The sequence below is a fragment of the Neopsephotus bourkii genome, unplaced genomic scaffold, assembly GCF_033783945.1.
Source record: "Neopsephotus bourkii isolate Nb327-2 ecotype Australia unplaced genomic scaffold, CSIRO-AGI_Nbou_v1 NB_533, whole genome shotgun sequence".
NCBI classification, from domain to species: Eukaryota; Metazoa; Chordata; class Aves; order Psittaciformes; family Psittacidae; genus Neopsephotus; species Neopsephotus bourkii.
Window position 1 is genome coordinate 1,771,719 of NW_026901034.1, and position 15,299 is coordinate 1,787,017.

Here is a 15,299-nt window from a genome sequence, read left to right on the forward strand (position 1 = left end):
CCAGGGGCGGGGCCAGAGACGGAGGGGAGGGGCGTGGGAAATCGAGCGGTGGTGGGCGTGAGGGTGAGTGTGTGCGTGTGCGTGTGCGTGTGCTTCACCGCGGGTGTCCCTTGGTGTGTGTGCACGTATCACCCAGCCTGTGTCCACGTGTGTCCGTCACACTCTGGTGTGTGTGGTGTCACCATGTGTATTACTGCGTGCATGCCCATCGCCCTCTCCATGTGCGCACACGTGTGTATGTATCACTGTGTGCATTACTGTGCATGCGTATTGCTCTGCATGTACACCTACCTCTGAGCATTGCATGCATGCACGTGTGTGTGTGCACTGGTGCATGCGTGTGTGCAGGGCTTTACACACCTATATGTGCACCCTGCCTGTGCCTGCAGCCGACTGCCAACTCGGCAAGCAAAGGGTCTGGAGTAGCAAAGCTGCTGGAACACCAAAGGGGGGAATGGTTGCCTAGGGCAGGTTACAGGAGAGGAAGTAGTAAGAGGAGGGTGGGCAGATGTGAACAAGGGGCATGGGGTGCCCCTTGGGGTGGCTGCTCTGAAGAACTGGTGGTATTTGGGATGCCAGGGTGACCTCCACCTCCTCCAGGCCATGGCAGAGAAGGAGGGCAGCCTCAAGCTGCTGTCTTTCCCCACATGATAATAAGAAGCTATTTTTTGGGGGTCTCCATTTAGATGAATGCTGCAGTGAGGGCTCTGAGCATGACTGCCTTGGAGAAGTGTTCTGTGGTCTTCTAATCATGGGGTTTTGTTGTCATCCACTGTGCCCTGACTTGCCTCTGGGAGAGGGGAGAATAAGAAACAGAATCAGAGTGGAGGTGAAGCTGTCCCAGGGAGGGACAGAGGGAAGAGCAACAGCTCTAAAAACAGCCATGTACAGAATAACACCCTGTGACTGCACTGCCAGGACTCATCCAGCTGGAACCACAGAATCCCAGACTGTTTTGGGTTGGAAGGACCTTAAAGCTCATCCAGTTCCAGCCTGCTGTCATGGACAGGGACACCTTCCACCAGACCAGGTTGCTCCAAGCCCCATCCAACCTGGCCTTGAACACTGCCAGGGATGGGGCAGCCACAGCTTCCCTAGGCAACATGTGCCAGTGCCTCAGCACCCTCACAGGGAAGAGCTTCTGCCTAAGAGCTCATCTCAGTCTCCCCTCTGTCAGGTTAAAGCCATTCCCCCTTGTCCTGTCCCTACAGGCCCTTGTCCAAAGCCCCTCTCCAGGTTTCCTGTAGCCCCTTTAGGCACTGGAGCTGCTCTAAGGTCTCCCCTTAAGGAGCCTTCTCTTCTCCAGGCTGAACCAGCCCAGATCTCTCAGCCTGGCTCCAGAGCAGAGCTGCTCCAGCCCTTGCAGCATCTCCCTGGCCTCCTCTGGACTCACTCCAACAGCTCCATGTCCCTCTTGTTTTGTTGCCTCAGAGCTGGATGCAGAACTGCAGGAAGGGTCTCCCCAGAGCGCAGCAGAGGGGGAGAATCCATCCAGCCACCTGCTGCTCATGCCCTGGGGATGCAGCACAGCACACGGGGGAGGGGGTGGTGGTGATTGTGTCTGAGCTCGACTGCACACTGCTGGGTCATGGGGAGTTTCTCCTCACACCCAAGTCCTTCTCCTCAGGGCTGCTGTCAATGGGAGAGAGGGAAGGGGACACCCTGCTCACCACCATGGTTGACTTTGCTTGTGTCACCGGCAAAAGCTGAGGTTTGGCTTCACAGGGTGACTTACAGGGTCCTGCAAGAGTCACACACTGGCTCTGTCCCAACTGGCTGTGCTCTGCTCGGAGGGAGCTGCTGTTCTGCTAGACAGGGTGGCTGCAGTAATGTCTCCACTTGCTGGGCTGCATATGGGTCCCATCTCCCACAGGCTGTACTGTGAGATGCACAGACCCAGCACCCATCTGCAGAGCTGCAGCCAGGAGCTGTGTCTCTGTGCTCCCCTGGCTCCTTCAACATTGAAGTCCATCTGCCAGGGACAAGGAGCAGCTACCAGCCCACAACAGAGCTGTCATGCTCACACTCATCTATTTAGCAGCACCCCAGCAGAGCTCATTACAGAGCTCAGAGGCAGGAAGGAGTCAGCTTAGCTCAGCAGAGCTGCACCTGCCCCTGAGAACGTGAGTAATGGGGTGTGGGGATGGCATGTGCCTTTCCACCAAGTGTTGTCTGGCTCTGGACTTGTCACCTTTTCCTCTTCACCTGTCACCAGCATCCTGCTGCAGCCGCGAGGTGATGAAGGTCTCATTCTGCATCTGTGCCCCAGCACTCATCATGGGGCCCCGTCTTGGATGATGCCTGCAGCCAGTGGCACAGTCACAGGTGTCTGGGCCTCGGGAAGATCTGGGACAGTTGGTGCCCATGGTGTCACACCAGAGCCTCATCTCAGCCTAGGCTGAGCCACCATCCACACGCCTGCTCACACCCAGGTTTGATCCTCCCCAGTTGCAGCCACCTCAGTTCTCCTTGTGACCTTCCCTGTTGCCTCATGCAGTTCCTCTCTGTGCCTGCCTCCGAAGGAAGCTCAGCAATTAGATCTCTTTCTAAGGTACTTACAGGCTCCTCATGGCTGGGAACAGAGGATGGGAGAAGTTGCAATGAGGTGCAGTTGTGTGGCAGAGGCTCGGCTGGCACTTGGAAGGAAAGTGTGCAGAGGATGTGGTGGAGGATGGAGCAGGGATACTAGGGATGATGCCAGAAAAGGGCAGCAGGGTATGAGGAAGCAAAGGGCCGGCTCGCTGGGGCTATCCCTCTGTGAGATCTCCTGCCACTCTCTCATCAGTGTCTGAAAGGAGGAATCACTCCTGTACTTGCAGGGCAAACCTGCCACCTCCACTCCTGTGACCTGCGTGTGGCTTTTGTGTCCGTCCCTGAGATCACTGCCTGTACTCCAGCACCTTCCCTGGCGTGACCCCTACATCTCTCTGGGGTTGTTCTCAGAGAGCAGCCACTGGAGCCACCCTGGCAACACCAGCACAGGGACAGATAGAACCTGCAGTTGGAAGCCTCTCCTGGGACTGTAGCACCCCTGTAAGCAGCATCACTTCAGGATCAAAGAGGTGTGTAAATGCAAAGGAAGAACCTCATTTCATTAAGATATTTAAGGCCTGGCAGCTTTGGGTGCTCTGTCAAGCTCATAGATCTCTGCCAGCATGTAAATCTGCTAAATTTTGCTGCTGGCAGCTGAGAAGCGTGGGATGAGATAAGGGAGGCAGAACTGACACCAAGGAAATCCCTGAAGGGAGGAGATAGGGATCTATTGCCAGCTGCCTGCATATTCCCCACTGCCAGAACAGCATGGAACATCCTCAGAGCACGAAGTCCACAAGGAGACAGTCTTGTCCTAAAAGTTTAGCCATTTCCCTCTTCCCAGACCAAGGGAGAGTTAAAAGCTCACCTAAACGACTGCATTAGAGGGAGCTGGATCCAGGTCAGGCAGTGCTGCTGGCTCAGCGAGGGTGGGCTGGTTACTGGCTATGTGGGCTGGATTTCAGCTTAGAAAAGAACTAGAGAAACTTCTGGGGTAGGAGGAACATCTCCAGAAAAGGTGAGCCCTGGCAAAAGGAAAACAGAGCCCTTACATGAAAACCATCATGAGAGGGGGTTTAAATTGAGGACAGTGGGTGAGATGAGTGAGCAGTGGGGCAGGGAATCATTCAGAGGTAAACTCAACTGTTCCTTCAATGAAGGAGAACAGTCAGAAAAAAGGACATAAAAAAAGTGGGCTGCCAGGACAAGAAAAAATGCTCTGTGATGGCTGTGGGAGAGGAAAGCAGCCTGCTTTAGATGGGGATAAAGGCATTGGGAAGCCCCGGGGTCCAGAGATGGGGACAGCCCAGGCAAGAGAGTCAAGAAGAAGCAGGTGGAGGGCTGGTGTGTGAGCAGGGGGAAGGAAGGCATCAGCTCAACTGAGTAAAGGGGATATGTGCATCATGAAACTGCATGAATCTGCAGGGAGTGGGCCATGGAACAAAGCGGATGAACAGGACAGCATTAGGGCTTGCTGTAAACCACCCAGAGAGGATGGGGACAATCCCCCAAAGTGCTGTCTCCTCCCTTAGCATTTTGGCTGTGAGAGCATGAAACCACTGCTGGGGCAGAGAGAAAGCATCACAGCAAAACCATCCCAAACAACTGCAGCTGGAGCCCCCAGTTATAGATCCACAAGAAGAGGCATCCCCTGAGCCATACACTGGTGTAGACAGGGGTGAAAAACCTCTGCAGGCCAGAAGGAACTATATAAAACAAACTGGTTGGAAGAAGTGAAAATCGAATACAGAGGAAGATAACTTGCAAAGACCAGGGGGTTACGGTGTGGCCAGTGTGGATGCGAGGCCCTAAGCAGAGATCCTGATGCAGTACCCCGGGGAACCTGCAGGAGGGTGGTTTAACAGCAGAGCGAGCTACCCAAAACACAGATAAACAGTAAAATTCAGATGATTGACCCCCAAATTCTTAAAAAACTGGCACTTGCTGTTTCAAACCAGGAAAAATCACGATGCACAAACAGCCTCACACGGATGAAAATGCATTTTGAGTGTAATTTGCTTACCATAAAAATAAACAATAGCATATTTTGAAACCCCAACAGAAGCAGGAAGTGTGCTGCAGACCTCCGTGGCTGGTGGGGCCTTGCCTGACACAGGCTGGGACAGGACAGATGAAGCAGATTCCTGACTTCCCTACTCCCAGAAGGAGCTGGCAAATGCCAGGCTCATTTTAAGTGCTACAGGAAACACTGGGAACTTAAACCTGGCTTTGGTACCAGGCAAATGTGTTGAAAGATCAAGAAAAAATGGCATGAGAACATGGAAACATATAATCCTGGACTAGTTTGGGTTGGAAGGGACCTTAAAGCTCACCCAGTCCCAATCCCCTGCCACAGGCAGGGACACCTTCCACTAGACAAGGTTGCTCCGAGCCCCTGTGTCCAACCTGGCCTTGAACACTGCCAGGGATGGGGCAGCCATAGCTTTGCTATAAGGAAAGCAAGTGCCTGGAAAACATAGGGTTAAAATACTTTTAACTTAACTTAGGTCAAAGATAGAGAACAATGTTGTGTTGTAAGCGTATGGTGTGATAACAGAATTTAGTAGTTTTACTAACAAGAGTGAATTATTTCTTTCCATCCTTCTAATGAATGAATTATTTCTTACCATCCTTCTAATTATCAGTTAGTTTGGAGACAGTGATTCCCAAACATCTGCTCGCTTAGAATACCCCTTGTCTGCCCATCGTGTTCTGCTTGCAATGAATTTTGTGCGAAGGTCACACTGTTCTAAATCTTTGCCAGCTATCAGAAACTTGCAGATACGGTTGGTTTCAGCTAATTTGTGATTACTGGGGCATCCAACTGTGCCAGAGGTGAAAAGCGCACCCTGAGGAAGACTGCTTACTTCATCTTGAAGACCCCTGCCCACAACCATCAGAGGGCAGTGTGCAAGTGCCAAAAAGGAGGAGACATGATGAGTATCTAAACTAATTGTAATATCCCAGTCGAACTCTCCAGAACCTAATGAATATGCATGTTTGTGTGTAATAAATATCTGCTTGCTTACCCCTCAGGGTGCAAGTTAGGAGGAGTGATCCCCCTTACAACCAGCACCATAATAAACGTACCTGCTTTGTAACTCTGAGTTGTAGAGTCTGATTCTGTGCTTCAGGTTCTCTGGGCACCCTGTGCCAGCGCCTCAGCACCCTCACAGGGAAGAACTTCTGCCTAAGAGCTCATCTCAGTCTCCCCTCTGTCAGGTTAAAGCCATTCCCCCTTGTCCTGTCCCTTGTACAAAGTCATGGTCCCCGCTGTGCACACCTTAGCTGCCCTTCGGTCCCTCACCATGGGGTCTGGGAACCTTCCCCAAGCAAACCTGGGTCTCACGCACCAGAAAGCCAAGGTCAAATCCACCGACACTTGCTGTATGGCAATACCCTAGCGTCCACTTGAGGTTTATAGGTGCACAATGCACAGAAGGGATGGTTTACACGCACAAACACTGAATACCGAGTGACTCCTCCTGGGCCTACACCACTGACCAGCACCCATCAGCTTCTGAGAACAAGTCTGGTGCTCCCAAGGTTGTTATTCAGGGCGCTGCTAAAGTAACGAGCAAGCTGTCAGACCCCAGGTGGAAGCACCTGCCTGAAGAGCCCCACTGCCAACTTCCACTGGCACAGCATCCGCCCCCGGCTCCCGGCTCTTGGGCGGGCTCGGGCTCGGGCGCGGGCTCGGGCGCGGGCTCGGGCGCAGGCGCGGCCGCTGCTCGGTACCGGCGCATGCGCGGGGGCGCGGGTTGAACAGCAGTTGGCTGGGTTATGTCGGGCCGTGGTCGTCGGGGCCGTGGTCGGCCGAGGCCGCCGCCGGAGCAGCCGCGGTGCGAGGCGGCTGGCGGCTCTCTGAGGTGGTGGCGGTGGGAGTCGGGGACAGGGTGGTCCTGTGGGGCGGGCGCTGACGGCTGTCTCCCGTGTCCCGCAGGGTGAGCCGGTTCTGCCCGCAGTGCGGGGTCGGCGTGGAGCCCACGTTCCGCTTCTGCCCGGCCTGTGGCGAGAGGCTGCATGCGCCGCTGCAGCAGCAGCAGGAGAAAGAGCCGACATTGCCCCCGCCGCCGCCGCAGCCGTCCACGAGTCCCGCAGGCTCCCCGGAGACTGCCCCAGCACGGCCCCCGGCTCGGCCCGGCTCCCGCTCGCCCCGCAAGGTGCGGCCCGGCCCGGCGGAGCCCCTGCCGGTGGATGTAGTCCTGACGGACCAGGGCGGCCAGCGATGGAAGCTGGTCCGGCTCCTGGAGCAGAGCGGCTGCGGGCTGGTGTACGAAGGTGCTGTGGAGCCGGGGCGGGAGGGGGGGCTGGTCCCTGGTTGTCCGCAGGGACTCGCGGCTGCTGCCTTGCTTCACCTTTCTGTTTTATAGGCTCAAACCTGAACTGCTGCCAGCATTAGTGTATCATGTAGGCACAGGCCAAGGGGGGGTGTGGGGGGGGTGACTTTAACCTGCCAGAGGAGAGACTGAGATGAGCTCTTAGGCAGAAGTTCTTCCCTGTGAGGGTGCTGAGGCGCTGGCACAGGGTGCCCAGAGAAGCTGTGGCTGCCCCATCCCTGGCAGTGTTCAAGGCCAGGTTGGACGGGGCTTGGAGCAACCTGGTCTGGTGGAAGGTGTCCCTGCCCATGGCAGGGGGTTGGAATTGGATGAGCTTTAAGGTCCCTTCCAACCCAAACCTGTCTGGGACTCTATGAATATCGGCCAAATGCCAATTCTGGATTCTCGGCCTGTTTTGGCTACCAAAAGCCAGCTAAGTCATCTAGACTGCTTCTCAGCTGCTTAGTGACTGCTGATCTTTTTTTTTTTTTTCCAGTCTGCTTGTAAACTTCTAAAGGAAAGGTTTCGATCTTTATTCTCTGTTAACTTGGGAACTGCTCTGGAGGGATTTTCTCCATTAGTAAGTTTTGCCTGACACTTAGCTTTAGTTTTTTTTTAATTACTTATGCTTGTTGCGTAACAAAGTCTGGCCATCCACTTATGTCTTTGTAAAGATGTGAGGCTGGAAAAAGAGGAAATATTGTTGCTATTACAGTGGTTTTACAGAAACAGCTTTTAGGTGATGAACAGCAGCTAACCTGTGTATAGCACTTGGTCTAAGAGTAGGAGTAGAGGAGGTACCCCAGGGGCAAGTAGTGGGTTCAAGTCCTTTTGGTGGAGGAAGGCCACATATTAGTCTTAACATCCGTGCAGAGCAGAAGGGAATTTGGCATCTCTTACAGATCTTTGACAAACTGTGAACTGAGCTGGAGGGAATGCTCAACAAATGAATCTGGGGTTGCCTTTGAGGTTCTACTAATGATTTATTCTTTACATGCCATCTTCAAAGCACCCCTCTACTGTAGCCATGGTGAGATGCTTCTGTGGCTTAAGCAGAACTGCACTTGCAGCATGTCAGGGTGCTGTGCTTCTGAAGCAAGGTAAGGATTATCTTGTAGGGATCTGGAAAGACCACCTCACAAAGGATGCTCCTGGAAAGACCAAGTGAAAGAAGCAGAGGACAAGTAGAAGCAGCTGCACAGGCTGTGTTTAATGGTGCAGCTGATGCTGCACTGCCTCTTTCCTGTGCTCTTGTAACCACATCTGTTCCGTCCTTCCACAGCGCAGTCAGCATCTGGAGCCTGTCCTCAAAAGCAAAGATACTCCCTCAAACTTGTGAGTTTTGATCCATCTGGGTAAGGAATAGTGAAGTGTGTAGTGTGTTGTGTCCAGGGCCTGGCTTATCTGCGCTGCAGGGCTGAGAGGAATGTCCCAGGAACTCGGAGAAGGTGAACACAGAGGCCCCACCTCGCTTAGAGGATGGATGTAACTTTCTGAGGGTGTCATGCTTGGATTTCAGTAGAATTTGGCTCTTCCACTAAAGGTGTGAAGAAAATAGATACGAGGATTAAACCCCCCACAAGCCCTAATTACAGAAGGTTTGCCTCTTTGGTCTGCCAGGCTCAGTAACCTCCAAAACGATCTGGTGGTGTAAGGTGGAGTTCTCAATTCACTAATGTCAGACCTACTTTTTTTCGTGTGTGGCAAGTATGTATGTACCTTGCTGAAGTCTGGGGAAATGGGGAAGTTAGAATTGGTTGGCTGTGCTGAAGTAGTGTGATGCACCAGCACTGAGAGGCTCTGTAAGGCCAGAGCATATTTTCAAATCAAACAGCCTCTTGGAGTTCTGAGCCAGCTTTCCAGGCACTTGCCAATAATCTGGGCTCTCCAGAAATGTGCTGTTTCCAGTAATGGCTGCTCTGCAGTGGAATCTAATTGATTGATATTCAGTAACTCACAAACCAGAGCAGAGAGGCTATTTTCTTGTCTTCCGTGGCACTTGGGGTTGCTTGTCTGTGGGAGGACCAGTGCAGACAGCTCTGGGGGGACCTGGTGAAAAGTCACCGTCCCTTTCGATGCATTTAGCGGCTGAAGAAAGAATAGTGCTAATGACAAAAGACAGCCAAGTGCCACAAAACAAGAAACAGTGGGTGTGAAGCTTTACAGAAGGAAACTTGTGTACACAACACTGCCAACCACCCTGTTTTGCACCTTTGGCATCTTCCAGTGTTTTGCTTGGTAGCCGCCTGCTGGCCCAGCCCATCCCTTGCCTGGTGAGGAGTGTACAGTCTGATAATGCACACAAGAGCAGTTAGGCTCCTGGCTTTGGCGGCTCAGATCTGCTCACCAGGCAAGGTGCTGAATAAAATACCCTCTGGAACATGGGTGTTAGTGTTGTTTGGGCCCTGCTGATCCTCCAGCTAGCTCAGCCAGTTGTGGGTAGGGCCTTTGGGATCAAACCAGCTAGAACATGAAACTGCTGCTACCTCCCCTGTGTGATGGCATCTGTCCTTAGTTAGTTTGCAGTGTGCTGAATATACATATATGTGTGCATAGGCAAACACACAACACATACTTCCAGGGCCTAAAGGGGCTACAAGAAAGCTGGAGAGGGGCTTTGGACAAGGGCCTGTAGGGACAGGACAAGGGGCTACAAGAAACCTGACAGAGGGGAGACTGAGATGAGCTCTTAGGCAGAAGCTCTTCCCTGTGAGGGTGTTGAGGTGCTGGCAGAGGGTGCCCAGAGAAGCTGTGGCTGCCCCATCCCTGGCAGTGTTCAAGGCCAGGTTGGATGGGGCTTGGAGCAACCTGGTCTAGTGGAAGGTGTCCCTGCCTGTGGCAGGGGCTTGGAACTGGATGAGCTTTAAGGTTTCGTCCAACCCAAACCAGTCTGGGATTCTGTCATACTGACTGTAAACTATATGCATTTCAGTTCACTAACAGCAGTAGTGAAAGTGCAGTACTTGCTGATTTAAAAAGCTGGATGTAAGATGTCAGCACGCAGCCTAGCTTTAGAGGTACAGACTTTCTCCCTTTCTGGCAGCTAGAATAAAATGTTACAGCTCTTTGAGACTTGCTTGTTTACAGAATAACCTCATGTGTGCTGTGGGTAACTGGGTCACCTCTGCTCCTTTTAATACTTTTTTGAGCTTTGGGGCTGGAGCTCATTTTGTGGTGTTGACATGGTTCTAACCCACAGGCAGTTGTAAATGGTAATGCCTGAAATGTCCAATGTCAGAAGGCTGCTCCCTTGTTCTGTGCTGATCTCAGAGCGTTTGTGATGGTTGGGTGCAGCATTAGTGACACAAAAGACCTGAGCTTTGTTGTTGCTCTGGTATTTATTTCTTTGTGGGGGTTTGTTGCTCTCTTTAAAATGAGTAGTGAAGGTCCTGTAGTGATCTTGCCCAAGATCTTGTGATCTGTATCAATCTTGCCCCCTCATATAGCAGGGGGGTGTGGCTGTAGTAATGCTCCTTCCTCTTCCCTGTAGGATGTAAAAGGTGGAAGGATCTACAATGAACAGAATTTCTTCCAGCGAGCTGCGAAGGCGGCCACAGGTTGGTGCTTCTTAGAGGGGCGGGGAGGAGGCTGCTTGTAGGAAACTGCCACCCCTTTCTCATCAGTCGTGCAGGTCTCTCCAGTGGCCAGGCTGGAATGAACTAATTCACTGTTTGGGTAGTGCCAGAGAGCTGAGAAGTTGAGTCCTGGGACCCTGCTCTCCCAGGAGCCCCTATGTACCTGGATACTGCAGTATTCGCATTTTGAAGCTCTCTTGCCCTGTCTTGATCGCACTGTAGCTGTTCAGCCCTGCAGCCTGTCCTGCTTGGTTTCTTCTTTCTTCTGTGCCTCTTCCATGGGCATTTCTGTTTTCTCCTGTCTGGTATTTACTGCATTGACCCAGAAACCTGAGCCACAAAACATGGGCTGGGGTGATGGAGGAGTTCACATCAAACCCACACTTTTGGGAGGACTATAAAATTCTTCGGCCCTCTCCCATCTTTCTCATTTTTCCTTGTCCTATAGCACCCACACACCTTAGCCTGCTCTGGTATTCCTGCATCCTGTCTGTCCCACTCTTGCTCTGCAGCACTGTGCATTGACACACAGATACCCCAACACATAAGGCTGGCATTTCTGGAACAGAATCACTATGAGATTGGATCCAGCTGTAGCTGCCCAGGGCAGAGCACCCGTTGGAGAAACGGCATCCCTGACTGAGCTCCTTCCTGCTGGATCTGCTGGGCAGCATCTGCTGCACTCTATCCTCTTCTCTCCCATTCTAGTGGAGAAGTGGAGGAAGGGGCACTCTGTGCCGTTGCTGGGAATCCCCAATTGTGTTGGCTTTGGACTGCATGCAGATACCTACAGGTGAGTTGACTCTGTGAAGGGCACAGCTGATCCACAGCTGCCACCACCTTGCACTTTTCTTCTTGCTGTCTGCTATTCCTCTTCTCATTGTCTCCTGGACTCCCAACCCTATGCACTGCTCCTATTTCATTGATTAACAAAGGTTTGCCCCATTATCCCATTCCCTTCAGTCCTTGTGTTGCTGGTGAAGTCATTGCTTTTGCTGCTTCCTGCTTCTTTCCCCTTATTCCTGCCTTTTAAGTTTAACCTGAAGGGGAGACTTGGGCTTTATATCTGCAACACTTGATCAGTATCTCTCCCCTTTTCAAGTCTTCTGTCATCAAAAGTTTTGGAAATGCTTGGCCAGACCCATTGGAGCTGAAGGGGGCTCTAATCAGGGGGATGGCTTGGCAAGTGGCTATGGCAGAGTTTCCAGATGGGGTGCTGTGTGTTAAACCCTTGCCTTTTGTAGGTTTTTGGTGTTCTCTGACTTAGGGCGAACTCTTCAGTCTGTCCTGAATGATGGCTTGCACCTACTGAGGGAGAAGGCAGCTTTTCAGATTGTAGTCCGGCTGGTACGTAGAGAACCACTGCTTCCTAAGAAACTTTTCCAGAAAGTACCTATAACTTTCTTCTGGATCTCTCAAAGGGGGTGTAAAGCTGACCTGGGGGGTTGGTTGAGGTCTCTCAGTAGCATCTCTTGAGCTTGTAGTAAGCTTGAGTAGCATCTTTTGGACAATATGTCACCTTGAAAGAATTTGGGATAAGAATGAGAGAAACCTGACAGTTGAACATTAGAGGCTGAGAGACATGGACCTTTGTTTGCTTCTCTACACAGTTGAAGGAAGCTGGGGAGGCTCCAGCTCAGGGACAGGCAAGGTGCTGAGGGAATCTGTCTAGCTCTGATATGCTCGTCTCTTCTGTTTACTCCTAGCTGGACTGCCTGGAGTACATCCATGAGAATGAGTATGTGCATGGGGACATCACAGCTGAGAACATCTATTTGAACCCAGCAGACCACATGCAGGTAGGGAGCGATGCTGTGCAGGTGGGCTTCAGAAACAGGATAGAGCAACACCCAGGTTCCTGGGGCTAGGCAGTGCAGCCTGTGCAGTGCTCAGGCAGGTGCTGTGGTGCACGACTGTGGGACTGTGAGCAGAATTCACACCATGCACACACTCAGACTTGTACTTCTTGATGTCTTCTAGGTGACCCTCGCAGGCTATTGCTTTGCCTTCCGTTATTGCCCAGGAGGGAAGCATGTGGCTTGGCGCGAGGGCAGCAGGACCCCTCACGAGGGCACGATAGAGTTCATCAGTGTGGACAGCCACAAGGGTGCAGGTGAGTTGGTTTCTTTCCTGAGCTCAGCTCTAGAGCTGTTGCTGTGGCAGTGATGGCTGTAGCTGGGGCTCCCTGCTGGCATTTCTGTTACTCCTGCTTTCCAGGCATTCACATGCACCTGGAACAAAGCTCCTGTTTGGGCTGTTTACTCTTGCCTCTCTCTGGGCTGCTGCACTGGGACTTGGCAGGTCACTCAATGACTGCAGCAAGAGGTGCAGGGATGTACCTGCTCCATCTGGAGCCTTGGCTACTGCAGGCGTGCAAGGAATAGAAAACAGGGCAGCTTTGTGCTGGCTTAGCAGGGATCTGAGTCAATCCAGGTTGGATCCCTGCCCAAAACAGATTTGCAGCAGGCTCTGCTCTGACCTTGAAGCAGTGAGAGCTGGGAAGGCATTTAAATTAGCCAGTTCTTCTCCTGGCTGGGATGTGACTGTTCTCTCCCAGTGTCCAGACTGGGAAAATCTTCCTCCAGAGGCTGAGAGGTGACTGTGAGTTAGCAGCATTCCAGAAGTATTGATAGCCCAGAGCACATCTTAACAAAGCTCTTGCATTTCTTCTGCTCTTTAGTCTTGTGCCGCTTCAGAAGGCTGTCTGTTGTACAGAGGGGGCATGTCAAATATGGACTTCCAGGGTTGTGCGGAAAGCGCTGGTGTCCTTTGGAGGAGAGGCACTAGCCTGGGTCTCCCAAACTCTGTTGTGAATCTTTCTTTCTTCCCATCAGGACCATCTCGCCGAAGTGACTTGGAATCTCTGGGCTACTGTCTTCTGAAGTGGCTCTGTGGCTTCTTGCCTTGGTCTGATGAGCTGGACAAAGTAGAAACTGTGATGGAGAAGAAGGAAAAGTAGGAGAAATCATCTCATCTACCCTTGCTACTTTCTTGCTCAGCAGAAAGCAGGGAGGGAAGTTCTGTGTTTGAAATCACTTGGGCACAGGACACTTATAGGGCCATGGGTGACTCCCACTGTAAAAGCTGAGCCTGGCCAGAGGGTGTTTGATGAATCCTGTTTTCTGCTCCATTCAGAATATGGCCATCTAAATTCAGCTTTGTTTCTTTTCTGTCCCTGTTGCCCAGGACAGGCTGCTTAGGTGCCTGCTCCATTGCTTGTAATCTGACAGCTCTCTGCACTGATCATTCCAGGTACAGAGGGGATGTGAAATGCCTTCTCCGGCTGTGCTTCAGGCAGAGATCCATTCCAGGTACAGGTTTGTTCTCTGTGGCAGTGGGACTTGGGGAAGAAGGATTGAGGGTACCTGAAGTTAGAGCCTTCTCTGTGCTGGGGTGCTTGTCCAGAGTGGCTGCCACTGGCAATGGTGACCAATCACTGCATGGACTGACAAGCTCCTGTGGACAAATCCCTTGTTTTTACAGCAAAACAAAGAGGACTGCTACCTACTGTCTGTATCCGTGAGCTGTGCTGGAGAGGCACATATGGGCAGCTCTGTAGAGACAGCTGGGGCTACTGTGCTGCTCCATACAGTGATGCTGTTGGCCTTGCAGATGCCCTACAGAGCTACGTGCAGCAAGTAACGGCGCTGGAGTATGAGGCAAAGCCTGACTATGAGGCCCTGCGGCAGCTCTTTAAGAAGCCACTGGAAAAGATGAAAGCTTCAGCTTATGACTCAGTGGATATCAAAATGGTGCCCTGAGTAAGTGCCATGGTTTGGATGGCAGCAGCATGGAGCACTTTGTCCCTCTGCACTGCTGTGAGCACAGCAGCAGCTTGGTGCTACTGCCCTGCTCCATGTGCCCTGGGGTGCCTGGGGAGGTGAGCATGGAGCAGGCTGTAAGATCTCTTTCCTAACGTGTGGAGGGAGTGCTGCCCCTTCACCATTCCCAGTAAAGAGCCCAGCCCAGTGCTAAAAGTCAGGCTTAGCCTGTGTCACAGCATGTTTCCTCCGTTTCTTTCTGGAAATACTTGTCCTTGGAGGAATCCAGCCAGGATTAACAAAGCAGGTTAAATAATCTGCAGAGCTGTGGAGGTGGTAACAAAATGCAGATTGATGCACTCTGGTCCATTTAAAATTTCTGTCTTTAAAGAAGGCTCTGAGCTGTAGCTTTTGCTTTTCCTTTTCAGAAAGCACCTTTAGCTCTGGTTTTACTGCCTTGGGCCTGTGGCACTAAGTGGTGGCTCTAGACACAGGTGCTCTGTTCTGTCCAGGAGGCACTTCCAAGACTGAGGCTTTGACAGAGATGGGCCTTGTTTTAGCCTCAGCAAGGCCACTAGGTTAAGCACCAAGCCCCAACACACAGAGCTAGTTCCTCATCACCTCAGTTACTCTCCTGGGAAGGAACTGAACTGTTGAATGTTCATGTTTTGTTCCTTTTCTTTCAGATCAAGAGAAATTGCACAGGAAAAGTGTTGAAAGCTTTCTGCAGCGTGAGGCCTTTCTCACAGCTATTTAACTTTTACCCAGCTATTTTAGAACAGTTTTAATGTGAGCCAATGCTAAATTTTGAGCTGCTGTTGTAAGAAGTTAATGTGAAGATGCCCCTGTGTGGGAGGTTGTTGGAAGAACTGTGATGTAGCCACGAGAAGGGCAAAGCCTGGCACAGAAAACTAAATCAGGGACTTTTTTTTTAATTTTAACTAGAGTGACAGTACATAGTTTTGTAATAAACTTTGTGGCCAAGTACCCAGAGCTGCTCTGTGTTGGTTACGTGGCATAGTCAAGGCCTTTCTGGGGCTGCTGTGGAGCTGTGAGGGTGGTTTCAGCAGCTGCTCATATTTAATGCAAGATATTAATTCCAAGAACTAGAC

The 15,299-nt window shown here is 51.7% G+C and overlaps 1 protein-coding gene across 3 annotated transcripts; it reads left to right on the forward strand.

Annotated features, from left to right (window-relative positions):
- Window positions 1–6,312: 6,312 nt before the first annotated feature.
- VRK3 (VRK serine/threonine kinase 3) lies at window positions 6,313–15,176 on the forward strand. Of its 3 annotated transcripts, none has more exons than XM_061350807.1 (11): window positions 6,313–6,401; window positions 6,476–6,813; window positions 8,134–8,186; window positions 10,342–10,408; window positions 11,135–11,219; window positions 11,671–11,773; window positions 12,133–12,225; window positions 12,407–12,539; window positions 13,261–13,381; window positions 13,679–13,737; window positions 14,874–15,176. In XM_061350807.1, exons 1-11 carry the CDS (start codon window positions 6,316–6,318, stop codon window positions 14,942–14,944), a joined length of 1,209 nt encoding a protein of 402 aa, XP_061206791.1. In that variant the 5' UTR covers window positions 6,313–6,315; the 3' UTR covers window positions 14,945–15,176. The 3 variants fall into 3 exon arrangements, with proteins under 3 accessions (XP_061206791.1, XP_061206793.1, XP_061206794.1); XM_061350809.1 differs by lacking the exon at window positions 8,134–8,186 and adding an exon at window positions 14,039–14,187 and having other exon boundaries at window positions 6,476–6,695; XM_061350810.1 differs by lacking the exons at window positions 13,679–13,737; window positions 14,874–15,176 and having other exon boundaries at window positions 13,261–13,385.
- Window positions 15,177–15,299: the final 123 nt, after the last annotated feature.

Excerpts from the sequence above, each read along its gene's own strand:
- VRK3 (XM_061350807.1), top strand. The coding sequence starts at position 6,316 with ATGTCGGGCCGTGGTCGTCGGGGCCGTGGTCGGCCGAGGCCGCCGCCG. Across the intron at positions 6,814-8,133 it reads CTGCGGGCTGGTGTACGAAG|CGCAGTCAGCATCTGGAGCC; the intron begins GTGCTGTGGAGC and ends GTCCTTCCACAG. Across the intron at positions 10,409-11,134 it reads AGCTGCGAAGGCGGCCACAG|TGGAGAAGTGGAGGAAGGGG; the intron begins GTTGGTGCTTCT and ends CTCCCATTCTAG.